A 21,436-nucleotide genomic window follows, 5' to 3' on the forward strand; every position below is an offset into this window, starting at 1 on the left:
TTCACAGCATCTCAGGGTTTTCAATACAAACTTCATTCTTTAACAGACCTATGAAAAGATTATGGTTGTTTACATTCCTAGACTTTAATATATATGTAGTTAACTTGAACAGTTAGCATGAACTCTGAAGAAGCATATTCATGGGAAGCTAAGTGTCACAGTAAAAAGATCATGAGCTTTATAGAATTTGACCTTGACATAAACTCTGGTTGTCGCACTTACCTATTAAAGGACTTTGGTTACGTTACTTAACCTCTGACCTTCAATTTTCTTCATTTGTTAAATGGAAATATCTAACATGCAGGACTAATGTGATTAAATTAGATATGAATAAAAAAACCTGACATAACTAAAATCTTAGGTACACAAGAAGTATCAATTCTCTTCACCATGTAAACAGCTCTCTCAAAAAATAATATTTTCTTAAATTAAGGAAAGACCTTGGTTTGAGAAGACTAAACAGTCTAGGTTTATTTCCCCAGGCTTTTCAGCATTTATATTTTTATCTGCTTGGAGAAACAGTGATACAGATGCATCTATATCCTGTGTATGTGACACAATGTTCTTATATGGTGCATTTCCCTGGCCCCCAAATACCCCACAACCTAGCTTTTCCCAAACCAAAATCCTGTCCCTCCCTTCTATGCCATAAATTCACAACCGTCTCAAGACATTCAGAAACACTGCCTTATCCCAAACACCTTTATTGGCTTGGGTAATGTATTTTTCTAAAATAATGCCTTTTAGTGAAACAGGAATATATAATCACCCAGATCTTAGTTTATAAGTACCATTTCTCCACTAAAAAGAATCAGGGGTCTTTGGAGATACCAGATACAGGACAGAGTAAATTAAGCCTAGGTCATTTGCTGGGCCACAGAGCAAGGAAATGCTCATGGAGTCACGGGGACGCAAGAAACAACTTCAAGTCTCCTGCTGACCAAATTTCAGATATTACAAACATCAGTGAGAAGAAAAAGAATAGTGACTATGATTGACTATGTAATATTGAGTAAAAAACCCCCACAAGTTAACAGGGATAGTAACAAAAGAGAAAGGAAAAAAAAACCCATTTACCACCAATGGCATTATTACCCCAACCCTTTACTCCGAAAACTGGCAGAGGGAAAAACAAGGAATATATCCTGTTTTCTTAAAAGGAACTAGGCTGGGTGCAGTGGCTCACATCTGTAATCCTAACACTTTGGGAAGCAGAGGTGGGTGGATCATCTGAGGTCAGGAGTTCGAGACCAGCCTGGCCAACATGGTGAAACCCCGTCTCTACTAAAAACACAAAAATTAGCTGGGCATGGTGGCGGGTGCCTATAATCCCAGCTACCTAGGAGGCTGAGGTGGGAGGATCGCTGGAACCCAGGAGGTGGAGGCTGCAGTGAGCCAAGACTGCACCACTGCACTCTAGCCTGGGTGACAGCGAGACTCTGTCTCAAAATAAAAAAAGAACTAAATAGTTCATGCCCACTGATATAATTCATGCTTGTCAAAGCACTTACAGAGTTTTGTTTGCTTTTTATAAATTTTTGACTTTGGCTTGTTATAAATACTAAGAATTAAGACAAAAATAATCAAAAGGCATCATGGATAATATATTGCCTGGCTTTTATCGTGTCACTTTGTACTGAGGGAGTGATTGAAATACAACTTTTCCATCTGAATTTTGTTGGATCAAACGTTATATGGTAGATGGCTCAACGTAAAAGCAGGAAGGCTGACAAACTGAAGGGCCTAAGAAGCGAATATATGGTACTTATGCTTATGCAGAATATACCTGTATGTACAACTATGTATTTGTGGGTTTACTTCTACTTCATTTTTCAGGTAAAAATAACTAGGTAATTTTGACAATCATCCAAATAGCCATTTCAATAACTATAACAAGCTAATGTGGAGAACAAGTATTTTAAAAAATTTCTGCTTTAATTACATTTTTTAAAATAAGCTTCAAATCACAAAAGCACACATTTTACTCCCATGAAAAATAGATCCTTCTTATTATTTTATAATTTCTTTTCCTCTTTTCTTTTTAAAAATCACACTTGGATACTTTATAATCTTATGCAAATTTATTAACTTAACTGAAACTTATCTGTAAAATGTTGACACTTAAAATAAGCCAAATTCAGAGTGTGGGAAAGTCTAAAGGACAAAGAGTTTAGTTTTTTTTCCCCCAATAAATAAATAAAGGGTATTTTTTTCAAAAGGCAGAATTATTAAAAGTTTTTTCAAAACCAAAACCATTATAGTTTTCCAAACAAAATTTTTTTGACATCATTGAGGAAGGCTGAACAAATACTGGGTATTAAATAATATTGGAAACAATATTAGTATTATACTAAGAAAAAAGTCCTTATACATCAGAGATACATACTAAAGTATTTACAGGTGAAATGATATCTAGAATTATTTTAACATACACCAGATATACTCCTGTACAGTTTTTAATTGTACAAGAAAACTTGTACAATTAAGTGATAGTCATTCTGACCTCCACTGAATTATAATAGTAAAGAAGAATTATGACCTAGTTCCTCTTAATACTCAAACTCACCTCAAAAAGAGTTGGAGGAGGAGGTGGCAGACTTGTGATTTTGGCTGATCTCTCTTTTTCCACAAGCAGTGCTTCCTTTCGAGCTTTTATATGCCTTAAGAAACAAGAGATGTGATTAATTAATCTCTCAGTGATAATATTACAGTACAACTCTCAGGGTTAAAAATACGTAAGTCATAGGCTCAAGAAATCCTCTAGTCTGATTCCACAGGCTCAGTAAGCTTTACATGTGTAAAGAATCTATACACATGTTAAGAAAATGTTTACAAATTGAGAGAGGCCTGTCAAAAGACAGAAAGCTCTATGGTGGGGACCAACCCAAGAAACTCATAATGTTCTTTAGAGTGGAAAAAAAAAAAAAACAGAAATGTTAAAAATGGCCATTGCTAACTAGTAACAGGGCCCTTAATTTTTTACTTTGCTTCACTCATGTTTCCTGTGAATGGCCCTTTAATTTTACAACATGCAAAAAATACTAATGACTTCCAGAGTCTACAACCTTTTTAATGTTCTTAATCACATCAATTTTCATTTCATGTTTACATCAGAAACAGACATTGGTTGACATGCATTCTGAACTAGCCATACATTTTTTCAGAAACTTAGTAACTGCTGCTAAACTCAACTCAAACTACAACTAGAAAAGAAAGCTCATTAGTTACTATGTTCACCTAAGCAAATCACTCCCTGTCCCCAACATTATTTTTAAATCAAGTTTAACAAATGCGCCGGGCGCGGTGGCTCACGCTTGTAATCTCAGCACTTTGGGAGGCCGAGGCGGGCGGATCACGAGGTCAGGAGATCGAGACCACGATGAAACCCCGTCTCTACTAAAAATACAAAAAAATTAGCCGGGCGTGGTGGCGGGCGCCTGTAGTCCCAGCTACTTGGAGAGGCTGAGGCAGGAGAATGGCGTGAACCCGGGAGGCGGAGCTTGCAGTGAGCCGAGATGCGCCACTGCACTCCAGCCTGGGCGACAGAGCGAGACTCCGTCTCAAAAAAAAAAAAAAAAAAAAAAAAAAAACACATGCAATGAATATGCTACTATGATGTTTATTTAATATTTGCTTACACAGTATCCTATGTATCCTCTACTTTCAACTATGTTAGTTTCAGTTGAGATTATAGTAAAAATTATTACTTTACCAGGTTTTTTGTTTCATTAATATTTCTTTTTGATTTTTCTGTACTTTCAGGGCTTCTTTATGCCTCAAATCTGCTTTTCTTTTCCTTTCTGCTGCCTGCTGTGCCAAAGCATCCAAATCAGGTTCCTAAAAATATACATCACTTAAAATGTCGTGTTAAACAAGAATAAGAGAAATGTATCTCATATGACATCAGAAGTGATTTATCAATTTTGTCATCTTCTTTCTACATACTATAGCAGTGTTTCCCAGAGCATGATAACAGCACCGCTGATGATATGCCATATTAGGAGGGATAAACACAAACATTTTAACGTAAAGTTAATGCAATCAATTAACATGTTATTACAAAAATATAAATAGGATATTGAACTACTTAGGACATGGTTAAAGTAAGTAATAAAAGAGTCCATCTAAATTAAAATGTCAAATATATAGTGATATGGGTAGTTTCCCAGTCAGGGCAAAAATTGTGAACATGGTATTCAAATAACAGAGGTTTGGGAAACATTGCATTAAGGCATAAAGTTAATGTGGCACACATAAAACCACAAAAATCGGAGTCAGAACTTACGGCTATTACTAAAAACACAGACTAAAACCAAGGACCATGAAACAGATTGCCACAGTCTTTAAGATATTTTCTTTCTCACTAGTTGTTATCAAAGATTTACCTTCTTTGTAACTAGCTTGTTTATTGTATGTGACTGATTCTGGGACTGCAGTATTTCCATATCATAAATCACAATAAATCAAAATAATGGGGCAGACTTACCACGATTTTCTGAAAGTCATCAAAAAATGTTTGTTATTTGTAAATGAAATCCAAATGTATATACATTCAAACCAAATGTTTAAGGGAAATACACTGAAATGAGAAATCTGAATTCGCCCCACCAAATCTGTCTAAAATGCCTGAGATGGACAACAACTTCTGATTCAGAAGATTATTATTTCCCCAGATAGAGGAGTACTGGAAGAGAATAATGCTAATTTGAATATCATAAGAAGACCAATTTTATTTGACATGGATTTTACTTGAAATAACTCTTAGTAAGAAATGAGCCTATTATTCGCAAATTACATTAAATTTATAAAAAAGTTCAAGCTGCCCCAAAGAAATTCAATGCATGAAAATGTTATCAGAAAAGCATTCAACAACTATAATTTACTTTTTACTAATATTACTGCCACAACTGGGTAGTCAAGTAAGATCTCACTCACATTTTCTTTGGCCTGTCGATGTCCCTCTCCCATACTTCTTAAACTTGCCAAATACAGTTTTTCCAAGTTCTGTATTTTCTGAGTTTGTGATTCTTCCCATTCTGCCCTTAGCTCTTCTGCCAAACGTGTAAATTGTTGATTCCTCCTCTGTTTTATGTCTTCTCTTATCTGTAAGGCGATATCTCTTTCTTGTTCTCGAACCTAAAGAATGCATATTTAACAGGTTATATGAAAGGAGGTTTACTTAAACTTTTTTGAAAAGCTATTTGGAAACAGGAACTCAAATGAATTCTCTTAAGTCTGTCAACTCTCTCTGATACTCATCTTTATTAGATAAGGACTATTTAAAGCAGAAAATCTGAGTGAATGTACAAAAAGTAAAAATCTCAAGACTATATCTAATGTCTCCGAACTGATAGCTTTTATTCAGCGCCCACTCCCAAAAGGACGGCCATTATCACTCTTATAACCTATAAAAGCTAAAGCGATAAATATGATGCAACAAAATCTATAGCCCAGAGTATAGACAGAGCCAGATGAGAACTCCATTTCTGTTGTACATCATTTCTGATTCTAGACAGAATGGTGCCTGAAACATACTTCACAAAGACTTACTTTAAAAACACTTCTAGAAAAGGGTTATCTACAATTTCCTGATAAATTTGTTTCAGCAGCTAATAATCTTTCCAATTAGCATTCTTCAAAGTCATCTAAGCTTCCTGTTACCAATTACAGACCATTTTTAAAAAAGATAAAGAGCTATTTTCAGTATTTGAGTCAAATAATACCTATCTTCCAACTCTTTTACAATCTACTTACCATCTCAGCCTATTTTTCAAGTGTTCCAATTAATACCGAAGAACCAGGGCTCTTGTATACCCAGAAGGTTTTTAAATACAACATTTAGAACATTCTAATGTAAAACAATACAAGTAATTTGAGGAAGAAAGGAATTTAAAACTTTATTACAAATAAGTCATACCTGTAGCAATCTTAGTTTTCGCCTTCTTTCATAATCTTCCTTCAAAATGAAGGCTTCCTCATTAGGACTCAATCTCAGCTTGTGAGCATTCACGACTTTTCTTTTCATTTCTGTGTACTTTATGTATGACAGTTCTGAATTCAAAAAGGAAAATGTCTATAAAAATAATGTAACATTAAAATAGGGCAGCAAAGATCAGAATAATTTTGTTTGTTTGTTTGTTTTGAGACAGTCTTGCTGTCACCCAGGCTGGAGTGCAGTGGCACGATCTCAGCTTACTGTAACCTCCGCTTCCTGTGTTCAAGCGATTCTCATGCCTCAGCCTCCAGGGTAGCTGGGATTACAGGTGCACGCCACCACGCCTGGCTAACTTTTGTATTTTTAGTAGAGATGGGGTTTCACCATGTTGGCCAGGCTGGTCTCGAACTCCTGGCCTCAAGTGATCCACCTGCTTCAGCTTTCCAAAGTGCTGGGATTACAGGCATGAGCCACCATGCCTGGTCAGAATAATTTTTAAAATTCGTGTTAATACTTTTGATATTTAAAGGGTTATATATATGCAAGGAAAAATTGAGTAAACAAAGTCCAACTTATTAGCAATTATAAATTCACACTTAGATCAGTGATACTCAGAAGGGTGGGAAAGTGGAAATGAAGACTGAATCAGAATTACTCAGAAAAGTTTTCTCCCATCTATGGCAGATTGTCTACCTCGAGTATCTGGACCTGACTTATTCCTGGTTAGCATTTCCAGAGTTTACTGAGCTTAAATGTGAAAAAGCACAAAGACCTAAAAAGATGTTAGAATAGCATAAATGTTTTCAAAACTATAATCTGACACTTTAGAACTTTCATAACTTGTTCATAACTAGCAAGGCTGCTGTAATTTCAAGGGTTCCTTGTTCCTAGATTCAACTCCCAGGCTACTGTATATAACTTGACCACCAAGTGTCATTGTTACCTCATGAAATCACATCAATCCCATGTTCTATACTCTACAGTAAACAATTCTTCAATAATTATAGTGACGCAATTTTTACATGAATGACCTGCTCGGCTGTATCAAGTGTTTAGGTTTCCAGATCTATTCTTCTTCTTTTTTTTTTTTGAGACAGAGTCTTGTTCTGTCACCCAGGTTGGAGTGCAATGACACGATCTCGGCTTACCGCAACCTCCATCTCCTGAGTTCAAGTGATTCTCCTGCCTCAGCCTCCTGAGTAGCTGGGATTACACGCATTCGCCATCACACCGGGCTAATTTTTGTATTTTCAGTAGAGACAGGGGTTCACCATATTGGCCAGACTGGCCTCGAACTCCTGACCTCAAGTGATCTGCCTGCCTCGTCCTCTCCAATTGCTGGGATTACAGGTGTGAGCCACCACGCCCGGCCCAGATCTATTCTTCTGTTGCTACCGTTCACACTGTATTCTCTCTCTCCTCCCTAGATTATAACATGCTCCTACTTGGGGGAACGAGGCAGAAAGAAATGGAATAAATATAAGAATCTATAGTTCTATAATTTAAATACCCTCTTCAGGTAATTCTGATATTAACTGGCTCCCATTACTGCCATTTCCAAAAAATTAGACACTTTACATCAGTACACGACCATTTTATCTGAGACAAGTCAACATTTCTCAGGTCTCCCTCACAATGACCAGGCAGGCAATCTCAGTTACTGAATATTTACATCTTTCTGAAGCTGGCTTAAGCCCTCCTTCCTCTACGAAGCTGTCCACTGATAACTCCTGTTCCAATTTCCCACTCCTGATTTGCCCAACTCTAATACATTATTATCTATACATTCAGATGGGGACTAATTTTATGTTGTCTTGGTATTACCTCCTGTAGTTTTTCATCAATTACAGTTTGCTCTTTCTAGTTAGATTCCTAACAATTAAAGGACAGTGGCTATGGGTTTTTTAATAAAAATTTTAATATTCAATTAAATTTAGTAAATAACTACCAGGTAATATTTCACATACTACGGATGGACAATGTTTTCAACCAGGTCTAAACACAATAGGGGCTAGGAGACTGTGGTATTACCTAACAGGGACTAATACCTTTCCAGTGACTTCTCCATCAGAATGTAAGCTCATCAGGGCAGAATGGACTTATTCACCATTTTATGTCCATAGCCTGAAAACAGTATCTCGCTCATAGGTAGTTACTTCAGTAAGTGTGTTGACTGAATGAATGACTCAATGAGTTAATTCATGTAAAGTGCTACAGAGCTATACGCAATCATCACTACCTTCAACAAGACTCTAATGCCAAAAAGGAGTAACTGCTTGCATTAAAAAATCTTTTAATGCATCCTACTCATCTAATATTCACACGGCTTTGGTAAGGGTAACTAAAGTACTGATTATATTTTTCATGCTATACATGAAGAAACAAGGCCTCTTGGGTTAAAGGACTTTCCCTGAGTGACAACATCTAGTGGCGGAGGCAAGGGAAGAATCTGGTTTCCTTATTCCAAATGGCTCCTAACTTTCCAACACACAAAAACATGTGGAGTGGCGAAAATTTTATTTAAGCTGTTGTTTTTTGAGAGTGAGAATTTAAAAAACAGAAAAGAATTTAACAAAGAAGAAAAAAGATTAATCTTCACAATGTATCTTTATTATTTTGTCTGAAGGTCTAAGAATTCACTCATATTTAAATAATTAAGACTAATTGCTGAGGAATCTCATAGACATAATATCACTGAATTTTTAAAAAGCCAGACACAAAAGAGTACAATAAAATTGATTTATATAAAGTTCAAAAACAAGCAGAACTAATCCATGAGAGGTAAAAGTAAAGTTACCTTACTGCAGGTTACTGACTCGGAGATGGCACAAAGAAGTTTGCTGGGGTACTGAAAATATTCGGTATTTTGATCTGTATGATGGTTTACACAGGTGTATACATATGTAAAAATTCCTCAAATGGTATACCTAGATTTGTGTTTTATTCTTATACTTTAAGGGGAAAAAAACCCTTATATTTTTAAGGGAAAAAAATCTAATATTTCAGATTTTAAGTATCTATTACTTCATCTCAGAGGATTATCGAAAAACACATATACATTTATTATTTTTAAGCTCCTAAAATGCGATAGAATAACTGTTTCTTCTTGTGTATAATTTTTAAATTTTTTAAACTTTTTATTTGGAAATTTCAGGCTTAGAATTCCCATTTGCCCTTTCCCCAGCTTCTCCAAATGTCAACGTCTTGTGCATAACCACGGTACAATGATCAAAATCTGAATATTAACACTGGCACAATATTTTTTACTAATCTACAGGCAGTATTCAATTTTTGTCAATTATCACACTAATGTCTATTTTCTGGACCAGAAGCCAATGCAAGGATATAACACATTGCATTTGCTGCTGTGTAACTGTGGGTCATCTAAAAAGCAGATGCTAAGATGGGAGTAAACCTGCAAATATATTATTAGGAGAAATGCGTGTGTGAGGGAAAATGGGAGGGAGCTGATAAAAGTTACAAGCACCTCAGACTTCAATGTAAGTCTGACATTGAATGGAGGGAAGTAACAATGAGTAGACCCCTCTTAGACAGCCATGCAGTGTAAGAAATGTTCAGCAAGACCTGTGAGGAGATTCTCAGGAACAGGCCTGCCACTGTCAGTGGCTAGGAGCAGCCCATGGGAAGCATGGCCTCAGTGCAAATGGAGATTTCAGAACGCAGATTAAGATATGTGAGTTACATTCTCATAATGCCAAAGTTGTCATGTCTCCCTTAATCTGGGACGGTTTCTCAGTCTGTCTTTTCAAGACCCTGTCATTTTTGAAAATACTGGCCAAGTACTTTGTTGAATGTCCCTCCATTTAGATTTGTCTAATCTTATGTGATCAAACTGAGGTTATGTATTTTTGGCAAGAACACCACAGAATTGATTAGGCACCTTTCTCAGTGCATTGTTATCAAGAGGTAAATGATGCTGAATTTTGGTCACTTGGTTAAGATGATGTCCACCAGGTTTCTCCTCTATAGTTACTACTTTTCCTTTATAAATATCTCATGAAGACAGAGTGGAGGCTACAGAAATATGCTTTTCATCATACTTTTGCCCATTGACTTTAGTATCCATTGATGACTGTTGTCTGAAACAACTACTGTGGTGTTTACTAAACAGTATTTTCTATTTCCATTATTCCTTCTATAATTATCAATCGGAGTCCTGCTGTAAGGAAGTTTTCCCTGCTGCCCCATTTATTTGTTTATTAATTATTTATTCTTAGTAATATGGATTTTTAAATTCTACATTTTATTACTATCCAGTATTGGAGATGATACTACTTATCTTGCAAGATTTCATCCTGAGGATTAAATGGCTCCTGGTACACAGTAATCACAAAATTAACACTAAACTTGGAAGATTTGGGTTCAAGACCCAACACTGCCACTTATTAGCAGGAAGATACTGGCCAAGTCATTTAAGTCACTTTGGTCTCGTTTTCTTAAACTGTATAAAGGGAATAATAATCTCTACCCCAAAAGATTTGTTCTGACGACTATGTGACTTAGCGTGAAGTCTTCAAATGCACTCTAAGTATTAAGGACTCAAAAGTTCACCATTGCTTTAAAAGCTGAGTTTGTGACAGGACTGAATAACTGTGAGGTTAAGGTGGCAGACACCAAAAGAGAGCGTGCTCTTTGTATGAAACGATTCCAGGTAAAGCTCTTTTAACAGCTACCAGGTGGCAGGCCATGTCCGCGGCCGCTCTGGGGAGCGCCCCTCCCCCGGCACGGAAGCTACGGGACAGGGGAGGCTGCAGGGGGAAGCTCGCGCGACCCGACCCCAGGAGAGGGCGCAAGGCCTCTCGCACTGAGATGCCGAGTCTGGGTCTGGTCCGGACACTCCTTACAGCCGCCGGCCCGACCGCGGGCAGGGCCCACGGCCTGCGGAGCCTGAGAAACGCGGGCCGTACCTGCGTTCGCAACGAGGCGCCTTCCTACGATCCCTTTCCTTCGGAGTACAATTTCAGCTCTTGGGCTTCGGGGAGTCATGCTCCTACGGGGCGACTGGGAAGCCAGTGCGTCCATCACTCACCTGAGAACCTGGAACCTGGACACAGTAGCCGCAGCTCAGAGTAAGTCGACCTGGTAAGCTCCTACCCATCAGCTGCCCAGCAGCCGTTTCTGCGCCTGCGGGAAAGCCATCGCCGAGCCGCCGTCACTTCCGTCATTCAAACCGCCCGCCAATGGCGGGACCAAACCGCGGGAATAGGCCCGGTCCCGCCTTCCTCGGGGGCCGCCGGGAAGGCCGCGCTGTGTTAAAACCCCGCGCCCCGCGCACGCGCACAGGCACGCGCCAGCCCCAGCCTGCGTAGGGGCCCATTATTTGTCACACCTTGTCAGGCTTTGACCTTTAACCTTATGGGCCGCGCTCGGTGGCTCGCGCCTGTAATCCCAGCACTTTGGGAGACCGAGGCGGGGGGATCACTTGAGCCCAAGAGTTCGAGGTTATGAGTTCAAGACCAAGTCCTTTTAAAAAATGGTAAAACCTTATCTTTACAAAAAATACAACAACAACAAAAATTAGCCGTGCGTAGTGGTGGGCGCCTGTAATCCCAGCTACTCGGGAGGCTGAGGCAGGAGAATCGCTTGAACCGAGAGGCGGAGGTTGCAGTGAGCCGAGATCTCGCCAGTACTGCACTCCAGCCTGGGCGACAGAGCCAAAGCCTGTCTAAAAAAAAAAAAAAAAAAAAAAGAGTGCAGAGCCATGAGGGTGACTTTTGTTTTAAGGCCCCATCATGAACATATCTTGGGATATGCATCCTTTTCTGTACTGACTACGGAATTCATTGGTACTATAATGCGCAGTTAATGTCTTATAGCTTTCATTTAAGGCCTCCAGCTCATAACAACAATGAGCCGTATGTTACCCTGTGTCTCCAGAGGTCCAATGCACGGAGAGCACCTCACGGATTTATCTGCTGTAAATAACCAATAGTCAGGCGGTGAGCACAGGTTAATACTTATTGAGTATCTGTTATGTGCCGAGTACATTATGTTAGGTGCAGGGGAGACAAGGGTGAATGGATTATGATGCCTGTATTAGATTTTGCAGTCTGGGTCATGGGGGTTAAAAATATCAGGAATCAGAGGATTAAAAATGGGGGGTGGGGATGGGAAGTTGCTGACCCGATCAGATCTGGCTGCACTGTGGAGAAAAGGTCAGAGAGAGTGAAGACAGAAGGCCGGATACTACTGCAGGAAGTGAAAGATAATAGCCATGAGAATGGAGAGACGTGGGTAGATTGAATAGGAAACCAAACATCAGGAATTGGTGGTTGCCTGGTTATGGGAGGCAAAAGAGGAGAAAACAAGGGTGATGCCCAGGTCCCAGATACCTAACACCTGGGTAGATAGTGATAACATTCTCCTGGAACACACAGGAAGAGAACCAGGAGGTAGAAGTAATGAGCTAAGCTTTGAATATTTTGAATTTGAGCTGTTTATGAGATATCTAGACAAAGGGATGCATTTCAGAAATTTAGGACACAAAATTAGCAGTACTTGACAAACAATTGCTTGTGAGATTGAGAGAAAAGGGAAAGTGAAGTTAATTTCATAGGCCACTAGCTTGGGTAGCAGTGTTGATTCTTGATTGTAAAGGGAGAAATCAAAGATGGGAGTTAAGTGGGCAAGGTGATGAGCCAAGCTCTGTGTATATTGAACTTCATGTGCCTGTAGAACATCCAGTGATGTACTATAAGCAGATGAATACATTGGTAGATAGCCCACAGAAAGAACTAGGCTAAGCATAAAGGGATTTCCTTGTTATATGAGTAATAACAAAAGCCAGCGGAATGGATGAAATCACTTAGGGAGAATTTGCAGACTGAGAAGAGCAATGAGCAAAGAACCAAACTCCGAGGAGCACCAAAACTTAAAGGGATGGAGTTGGAGGAAGGAACTGTCAAGTACAGAAAGAGTGTGATTCCACCTCAGATTTACAGATCAGGATACTGAGTTACAGAGAGGTTTAGCAACTTGGCCAAGGGCACATTTAAGTCAAGGGTGAACCAGGACTAGAATTCACGTTTCCCTCCCAAATATTACGGTTCTACTCAGCCTGTCTCCCCATTTCCTGTCACATTTATCTTGAAGAATAATTGTATTCATTTTAAACATTTTTCAGCATCCTCCATACAGATGCAGAGATACTCTTCCATACCCGATAAAACATGTGCATATTATTTCATGCCTTGGGCTAGGTTTAGTGCCTGGACATGGGTTCCCGCACATGCTGTCCCATGGCACTTAGGAATTCTTATTGAAATGAGCTGTTTATAGGGCTCTCTATTGATTACATTCTAAGTTCCTGGAGAACCAGGAGTGCACTTTGTTCAGTTGCCTGGCATAAATGAACAAAGCTGAATAAATGAACAAATTATATGCCTCACTTCCTCAACCTGCATCCTGAGTAGAAATTCTACACTTGGAGATTTTGAATCGAGGCTTGTTCTGTTTTTAATAGAAGACAGTGAGGAATCAAAGCCCAAGTGGGCTTAGAGTCAGAGCATCTGGCTTAGCATTACCACAGATACTTTCTAGCCATGGGACCTCGATCAGTTGCTGCCAACCAAACCACCCTGGAATGTCCAATATGGGTCACTTACTATGGCTGGCAGCTGATGTTGGCTGGCAGCTGAGAGCTCACCTGGAACTGCTGACTGGAGTGTCCACTCATGACCAGTCCATGTAGATTGGACATCTCACTCCATTGTGGCTGGTTTGGAGAGGGAGCATCTTAAGAGCGAGCATTCGCAGAGAAAGAAAGTGGAAGCTGCAAGTCCTTTAAAAAGTGAGGCAGAGAACGAGTTGTAGTAAGTTGTACCACATTTTATTGGTTAAGTAACATGGAGCCAGCCCAGATTCAAGTGAAAGGGAAATGAACTACATCTCTCAATGGAGGCAGTAACAAAGAATTTGTAGCCATCTTAATCCACCACTATTTCTTAGTAATACTTCATCTCCCCTCTCTATAGGATGGTTGTGAGACTCAAAAGGCATGAATCATGTGAGAGCACTTTGTATACTCTAGAGGGGTATACACATACTAGGTAGTTTTGCAGTTATTTTATTTTTTTTTCTGTCCAGCACCTTTCTCTCCTCCTCTGGTACAGACCCAGACCTCTAGGCCACAGGGGTAGGCCTGTGACCCAGACTGGACAAATCACAGTTCTTGTTTCCATTGCCATTGTGACCAACCGAGGTATGGGTATATGACCTAATTGGGGCAATCAGAGTCTTTCACAGGAATTGGCACTGGAGACAGCAGAAACAAATATTTTCCACTCTGGGCTCATGTTAGGATGTAAACCTGGAGCTTTCCCAGGTGGTCCCCCACAAGCTGGTCTGAAAGAATGAGTGTGACAGCAAGGAGCGCAGAGACAGAATTTGGATAGTGTTCAAGTCCCTGGATCTAGCCATACCTGAGGTCAATATGCCTGCCTATTCTGCAGCAAACTGGTAGTAGCCATTCAATATTTTACTGAAGCTGCTTTGAATGGGAATTTCTATTTTTTTGCAAATTAAAAAGGGCTGTAGATTTTGATTTAAATTCTCATAGACAAATCTGGATGTCTTGGGAAGTAGTATAGAATAATGTTTAAGATCTTAGCTGAGCGCAGTGGCTCACACCTATAATCCCAGCACTTTAGAAGGCCGAGGCAGGAGGATTGCTTGAGCCCAGGAGTTTGAGACCAACCTGGGAAACATAGGGAGACTCAATCTCTACAAAAATATTTAAAAATTAGCCAGGTATGGTGGTGTGCACCTGTAGTCCTAGCTACTTGGGAGACTGAGGTGGGAGGATAGCTTGAGCCCAGGAGGTCAAGGCTGCAGTGAGCTATGATTGTGCCACTGCAGTAAGTAAAGTTTGGGCAACTGAGTGAGACCCTGTCTGAAAAATAAAAATGTTACATAGATTTCTTCCAATTGGATTTAAACTTCTGGCTAACTCTGTGACTTTGAGCTAGTTACTGGACTTCTTTAAAAGTCTGTTTCCTCATCTCTTAAAGAGATGTAGTAAACGTACTCAAAAGGTTCTTGTGAGGTTTAAAGCTCTTGAAACAATGTCTGGCACAACATGTGCAATAAATGTTATCTTTTTTGGCTTTTATTTTAATACATTCATTTTAGAATACAAGAGAGGGAAAAAAACCCAAACTCTTAAATGTACTTATTGGTGTTTTGGATTTGATTTTTTTTTTTTTTTTGGTAGAGATGGGCTGTTGCTTTGTTGCCCACGTTGGTTTCAACTCCTGGACTCAAGTGATTCTCCCACCTTGGCCTCCCAAAGTGCTGTGATTACAGGCATGAGCCACCACACCTGGCCTGGTTTGAGTTTTAATTCAGTCTTTTTGTAGAGTTTAGGCCTAGGGAGAGGTATGTGTATTTAGTTTCTAGTATTGTTAACCTATTGAGAATGAACATCAGTAACCAGTGATCAAGAGGAAGAATTGTCCTCAGCAGTAATGACATTAGTGTCACTGGTTTATAATGCTGCCACTCTTCAAAATGCAACTGAAGCCATTTAAGATTCGAACAGTTTAAGATGTTTCTCTGATAGCAAGGGTTTCACTGTTTCATCTTTATCCACGATCCAATATAAGCAAATGATACTTAAGTGGGGAGGAACCCTCAATAATTCTTACATATAAAAGCCAGAAAAAAGGGGGATCTCTGCAAGAACAAAAGTAATCAAAGAACTTCCATCTGACCATCTGCTAACTGCCCTCTTTCTCCCTAATATACACACCACAGGAGCTTAACAAGTGTCAGTGTCTCAGTAGAATAATTTAGAGCTACTACCAGGAGTGAAATTAAGAGTGCCAGGCAGGAAAGGAAGGATAGGCTGAGAAAAACTTTTAAAAGCTGTAAATATTTTTTAAAGGTATAGGGTAGGAGTTGAGCCAAGGAATTGAGCCACTTACTTAAAGACAGTAAGAAACAAAGAGGAGATAATAGGGAAATTCACTGGTTTTGTTCTATCTTTTAAATCTTTCCCAGCACATTGCTAATATGATGCGTATCAAAAATATGAATACCTGTTAAGACATAAGTGTGTAGAGTTTGAGTTTCATGCTTAGAGAGAGAGAGAGAAGTCTAGATAAAAAGAAAAAAAAAAGGAAATCATATACAACCCAAAAAAGTACAAAGCCATTGAGGGGGCTTGGGTAGGGTGGGGAAGAGTTTTGAAGATGTGTGTTTGAACATCTACTTGACCAACAGTTAACCTCCGAAGCTCAATGTCTATTTATAAAATAGGGATTAAAAATACCAAACATTTATTATGCACCATGTGTGCCAGAAATATTAATACCTACCCTATCTCATAGAGCAGTGGTAAAGATTACATTTTAAAATTTTGCATTGTAAAGATCAAATAGAAAATTTGTAAATATCTTACATAGAAGCATATAAATAACTGTAAAAGATCCTCCTATGATTTAGCCACTGGTCCAGACTCAGGGCAGGTCACTGCCACACCACCATTTCTTTGTTACTGCCATTTGACTCACTTGAACTGATCCAGCTTACAGAGAACAAGAACATCAATCAGTTCTGTTTACTTAGCATTCTCTTTGTCCAAAATTATTTTCATTTACCTGTGAACATAACTGTAACCCTACACCCTTGCTACCCAAAGGGTGGTCCAAGGACCAGCAGTGTTGGCATCGCCTGGGAGCTTGTTAAGAATGCAGACTCTGAGGCTTCTCCCCAAACCTGCTGAACCAGAATCTGTGTTTTAACTAGATCTGCAGGCAATTTGTATACACATTAAAGTTTGAGAAACACTGTTCTACACAAAGCCCTATATGAGGTAAATAAGCTTGATGCTATACTGGACATTTTGGAATCAACAGGTGAATTGGTGATATTTCCTAACCACAAGCTTAGTTTTCTCATTGCATTATAGCAGACCCCTCAGTATGAGTCTCCTATGTACAGATCTTATCTCTTAGAGTCACTATAATGTATTGTTGTTCAAAGGAAATTTTGTCTCTTCAACTTCCTCCCTCTCAGTATTATCTACACATCTGCTCCAGCCTTAGACACTCATCTCTGGGGGTAGTTTTCTTCAGCTGTCTCCTTGCGTTTTTGCTTTTCCCTCCTCAGGCAGGGTATCTTGTTTCTACCCCAAACATTCTCTCTCCTTTCTTAAAAACTGTAAAGACTTCCTTTAATAGTTTGCTATGGCTGCCATAACAAAGTCCTGCAAACTGAGTAACTTAAACAACAAATATTAATTATCTCACAAATCTGGAGGCTAGAAGTATGAGATCAAAGTGTCTGTTGACAGGGCCATATTCCCTCTGAAGATGTTAGGTCTGTTCTAAACCTCCTAGCTTCTGGTAGTTCCTTGACTTGCACATGCGTCATCCCAATATCTGCCTTCAGCTTCAGATGGCGTTCTCCCTGTGTGTGTGTGTGTGTGTGTGTGTGTGTGTGTGTGTCCAAATTTCCCCTTTTTCTAAGGACACCAGTCATACTAGGTTTGGGGCCCACTCTACTCTAGTATAATCTCATCTTTAATTACATCTGCAGTGATCCTATTTCCAAACAAAGTCACATGCAGAGGTGTTGGGGCTTGAGATTTCAACATATGGTTTCCTGAGGAACACAGTTAACTCCTAACACTTCCTCTTGAAGCTAGTGCAAGGATTGTGAAGTACTTGAAACAACTCCGTTTGTTCATATAACTCCCAACTCAGGATTTCGCAGTATAAAATCATAATATTTTGCATGGGCAAAGTAGGTGGGAATATTTGCTTCTTATTAGTGTGGAATTACTGTTGTGTGACTCCAAGTGTTGCCCACATCTTCCTAGCATGCCTGCTGTGCTGCTGGCTTATAATGTGAGCTTGTCTATGGAAAGAATGATTCCTGAGAGCATCAAGCTAAGTATGCACTGATAAGTAGTGAGATAAAAATGCCCTTCCCTTCATAGCCGCAAATCTAAAAGCTATCCATCTTTCAAGGCTAATGTTGTCTTATGAATTATAATGTCTACCATTTTATTGAGTCCTTAAGTAGCTTGGTATTACATGGCTCAAGTGACAGAGCTGGGGTTTTTACCCAGACATTTCTAACAGTAAAGTCCATACCCTTCCCATTCCTTTCTGCTCACCCCGCTGTATTTGACTCCACCCCAATCACTCAATGTATTATTCCTTTTTTTGCACTGCTCTAAAGAAATACCCAAGATGGCGTAATTTATAAGGAAAAGAGGTTTAATTGATTCAGAGTCTGCATGGCTGGGGAGGCCTCAGTAAACTTATAATCATGGTGGAAGGGGAAGCAGGCAAGTCTTACATGGGTAGCAGAACAGAGAGAGAAGCACGAAGGAGGAGTTTCCAAACATTTATAAAACCATAACTCACTCACTATCACAAGCACAGCATGGGAAAAACCACCCCATGATCCAGTCACGTCCCTCCTTTGACACATGGGAATTGCAGGTCCCTCCCTCAACATGTGGGGATTACAATTCGAGGTGAGATTTGGGTGGGGATGCAGAGCCAAAGCATATCACTCAATAAATATTTACTGAGTTCTTTTGTGAACAGTGGTCTATGCTATATGTGTTTCTCTTCTAGCCAGCTGTGATCTGTATGTATCCTGAACTTTCTCTGCTAAACTTTAATCACACCTTCTACCTTGAAGGAAATCGCATCTCTACGGGGCTAGAACAATAGGTAGTCCTCAGTAAATATCTGATGAACAAATGAAAGAATGTATGTACTCACAAATAATAGACTGTTTTTCAGATCCATGTCCTGATTATTGTAGTATGATCTAGCTTAAAAAATAATTCTGGGCTTTAATTCATTGGCTAGTAGGGAGGCCTTTTCCACTATATGTCTGGTGTGATTAAACTTTGTGCCTGGTGTACCCTCTTTTACTTGACTTGTTCCTATTGAGTGGCACCTGATGACCCAATTCTGAAGTCAGATCAGTTGCATATGGTCTTATCACCATTTCAGTCATGCACCACCCGTTACAGAATCACCTTTTCTGGAGCTCCTGGAGGCCTCTCCAGCATGTTCCGTCTCCCTCACACCATGTCTGTGGGTTCCATATTTGGGCTCATGTTGACCTTTCTCCATTAGATAAAGCCCTTATCCTACTTTTGTTAGTTGAAATCTCATCTCCAATAATACTTACCAAATTTCAAGCTTCTATTCTGCCCCTGCCTCTTCACCCACTTTCTTTTTCTCTCCCCTCCTATCTTTGCTCCGAAGACTTCGCTATTGGGATTTCACTTTTGGGATTTTCCCCAAGCTCTCTGATAGGGATCTATGCATCCTGCACATTCTCTCCTCAGCTTTATTAAAGAGCTAAGGACTTCACAATCTAATGTCATCAAGCCACCAGGCCCAGGTCAGAAGAGGAGTGTACCTTTTCAGTAAATGTCCCTCTTTCACCTTCAACCCTAGTCACGGCACACCATTCTCAGGAAGACCTAAATAACAAACAAAACCATACACATTTTGCTGAGAGCAGAATTATCACCATCATGCCCATTCTACAGATGACAAAATTCACGCTCAAAGAGGCTAAATAGCTTGCCTGTTATTACTCATCTTGTCAACCACAAGAGGAGCACTCAATCCCTGGTCTTTTGACTCAAAATCTAAGGGTCTTTTTGCCAGCACAAATGCATATTAACATGTTAAAAAGAGTCACCTTTTGGGCTAGGAAATTTTGCATTCCTTTCCTTCAAGAACGGTAGGTTCCAGGCCAGGCACAGTGGCTCACATCTGTAATTCTAGCACTTTGGGAGGCCAAGGCAGGCAGATCACTTGAGCTCAGGAGTTTGAGAACAGCCTGGGCAACATAGTGAAACCTTATCTCTACTAACAATAAAAAAAGAATTAGCTGGGTGTGGTGGCATGTGCCTGTGGTCCCAATTACTTAAGAGGCTGAGACGGAAGGATCGCTGGAGCCCAGGAGGTAGAGGCTGCAGTGAGCCGTGATCATGCCACTGCACTCCAAGTTTTTGAGACCCTGCCTCAAAGAAAAAAAAAAGCTATGTTCTAGTTTTATGACATCCACCTCTGTTGAAAAGTATGACTCCTAGATAAACATTTATGATTTCTGAGGGAGCAGGGGGAGCATTTTTGGAATCTGTTCCTTCTGCTCCTCACCCCTGAGATAGCCACGGGCCCCCTTGATGATATGGCTAGCCTCTCATGGCCTCTCCTGACCCTCATCTACTCTGCGTCTCATCCCTCAGGCTAGCTAGTTCAGGCTGAAGGATTCAGTTAGACTACTCTTCCTAGGTGCATGTTTGCGTTTTAAGAAAGCCATTCAAAGCCTTAATATAAGGAAGCAAGCAACGGGCCAGTTTAGGCACTGTCCTGCCTTTACATGGTAGTGACAAGGCCGGTAGTAGGAGATGCGGCAAATACCTCAGATGAATCCTTTATGGGTATTTTCTTGCAATTCCAGTTGGAAAAAAAGTGACAGAAATTATAATGTCTGCCACTAGGGGGCGGATTAGCCAAATTTTGGAATATTTGTGGGCGAGTGAGAAGACTCAGAAATTTTTTCTTTTCCTATTCTCACAAATTCCCCTGCATCAGACAAGAGAAGACCAGCATCACCAGAAATAGGAAAAAGCAAAGGCAGCAGCATTGCTACTGGCAAGAGCAGGGTCCCCCATTGTCATCCTCTCGAAATGTGTTAGCGCACGAGGGTAGCACACCCAGGTAACAACAGCCTGGTATTCAGTACCTGTTACGTGTCAGGCACTGTGCTAGGCACTTTACCTACATTGTCTTCCTTGATCCACACAGCAATCTTCTGAGGCAGATTTTTCAAATCATTATTTTACCGGTGAAGGAACAGGCTTGTGAAGGTTAAATACATTGCTCGAAAGCAAGCAGCTAATACGTGGCAGAGTTGGGATTTGTATTGCTATTTGTGGGGAGTGGTAGATGGGTTAAGGACGAAGTCTTGAAAGGGGTTGATATTAAGTCACCATTCAAAGCCTCTAACAGAGCTTCAGCGAGAGGCACCGCCTGTCTTAGGCAGTGGCTGTAAGGAGAGAAAAGAGTTTTAAGCATATTATGTGTGTCTATTGTAAAAAATAATATGGAATATCTTAAAGAAGAAAGCAGAAACTATCTTCAAATCTTATGTAGATAAAGCACTTTTAATCATTTTTAGTCAGTACTTGCCTATGCTGGTTTTTGTTTTGTTTCATTTTGCTTTTTATTGTTCATGCATTACCATGTAAATAAATATAGAATCTTCACTAACAATTTTAATGTTTGTGTTTTGTTCTTTTGTACTTAAACCTCTTAAATTACTTACCCAATACCTACTGATAAACTTTTTATTAATTTTCAGGTTTTTTACCACTATAAACAATTGTGTAATAAATTCTTTGTGTTTGCTTCTTTCCAAGGTATCTTCTCTTTTATTTATTGGATCCCATCCTATCTCCCTTAATCAAACAGTTGTCCCTGTTTTTCCTTTGCT

The 21,436-nt window shown here is 39.6% G+C and overlaps 1 protein-coding gene across 7 annotated transcripts in view; it reads right to left on the bottom strand.

Annotated features, from left to right (window-relative positions):
* Positions 1-11,117, bottom strand: part of CEP295 (centrosomal protein 295) — a 69,055-nt gene extending 57,938 nt beyond the window's left edge. For all 7 annotated transcript variants that reach the window (XM_030794653.1, XM_030794645.1, XM_030794648.1 and 4 more), the window contains exons 1-5: positions 10,986-11,117; positions 5,918-6,051; positions 4,936-5,136; positions 3,713-3,837; positions 2,567-2,660 (exon numbers count right to left, since the gene is read on the bottom strand). In XM_030794653.1, the coding sequence (XP_030650513.1) occupies positions 2,567-2,660; positions 3,713-3,837; positions 4,936-5,136; positions 5,918-6,025 (528 nt within the window). In that variant the 5' untranslated portion in view covers positions 6,026-6,051; positions 10,986-11,117. The remainder of the gene's footprint in view (positions 1-2,566; positions 2,661-3,712; positions 3,838-4,935; positions 5,137-5,917; positions 6,052-10,985) is intronic.
* Between the last annotated feature and the right edge of the window lie 10,319 nt (positions 11,118-21,436).

The sequence above is a fragment of the Nomascus leucogenys genome, chromosome 15 (genome assembly GCF_006542625.1).
Source record: "Nomascus leucogenys isolate Asia chromosome 15, Asia_NLE_v1, whole genome shotgun sequence".
In the NCBI taxonomy this organism is placed as follows: Eukaryota; Metazoa; Chordata; class Mammalia; order Primates; family Hylobatidae; genus Nomascus; species Nomascus leucogenys.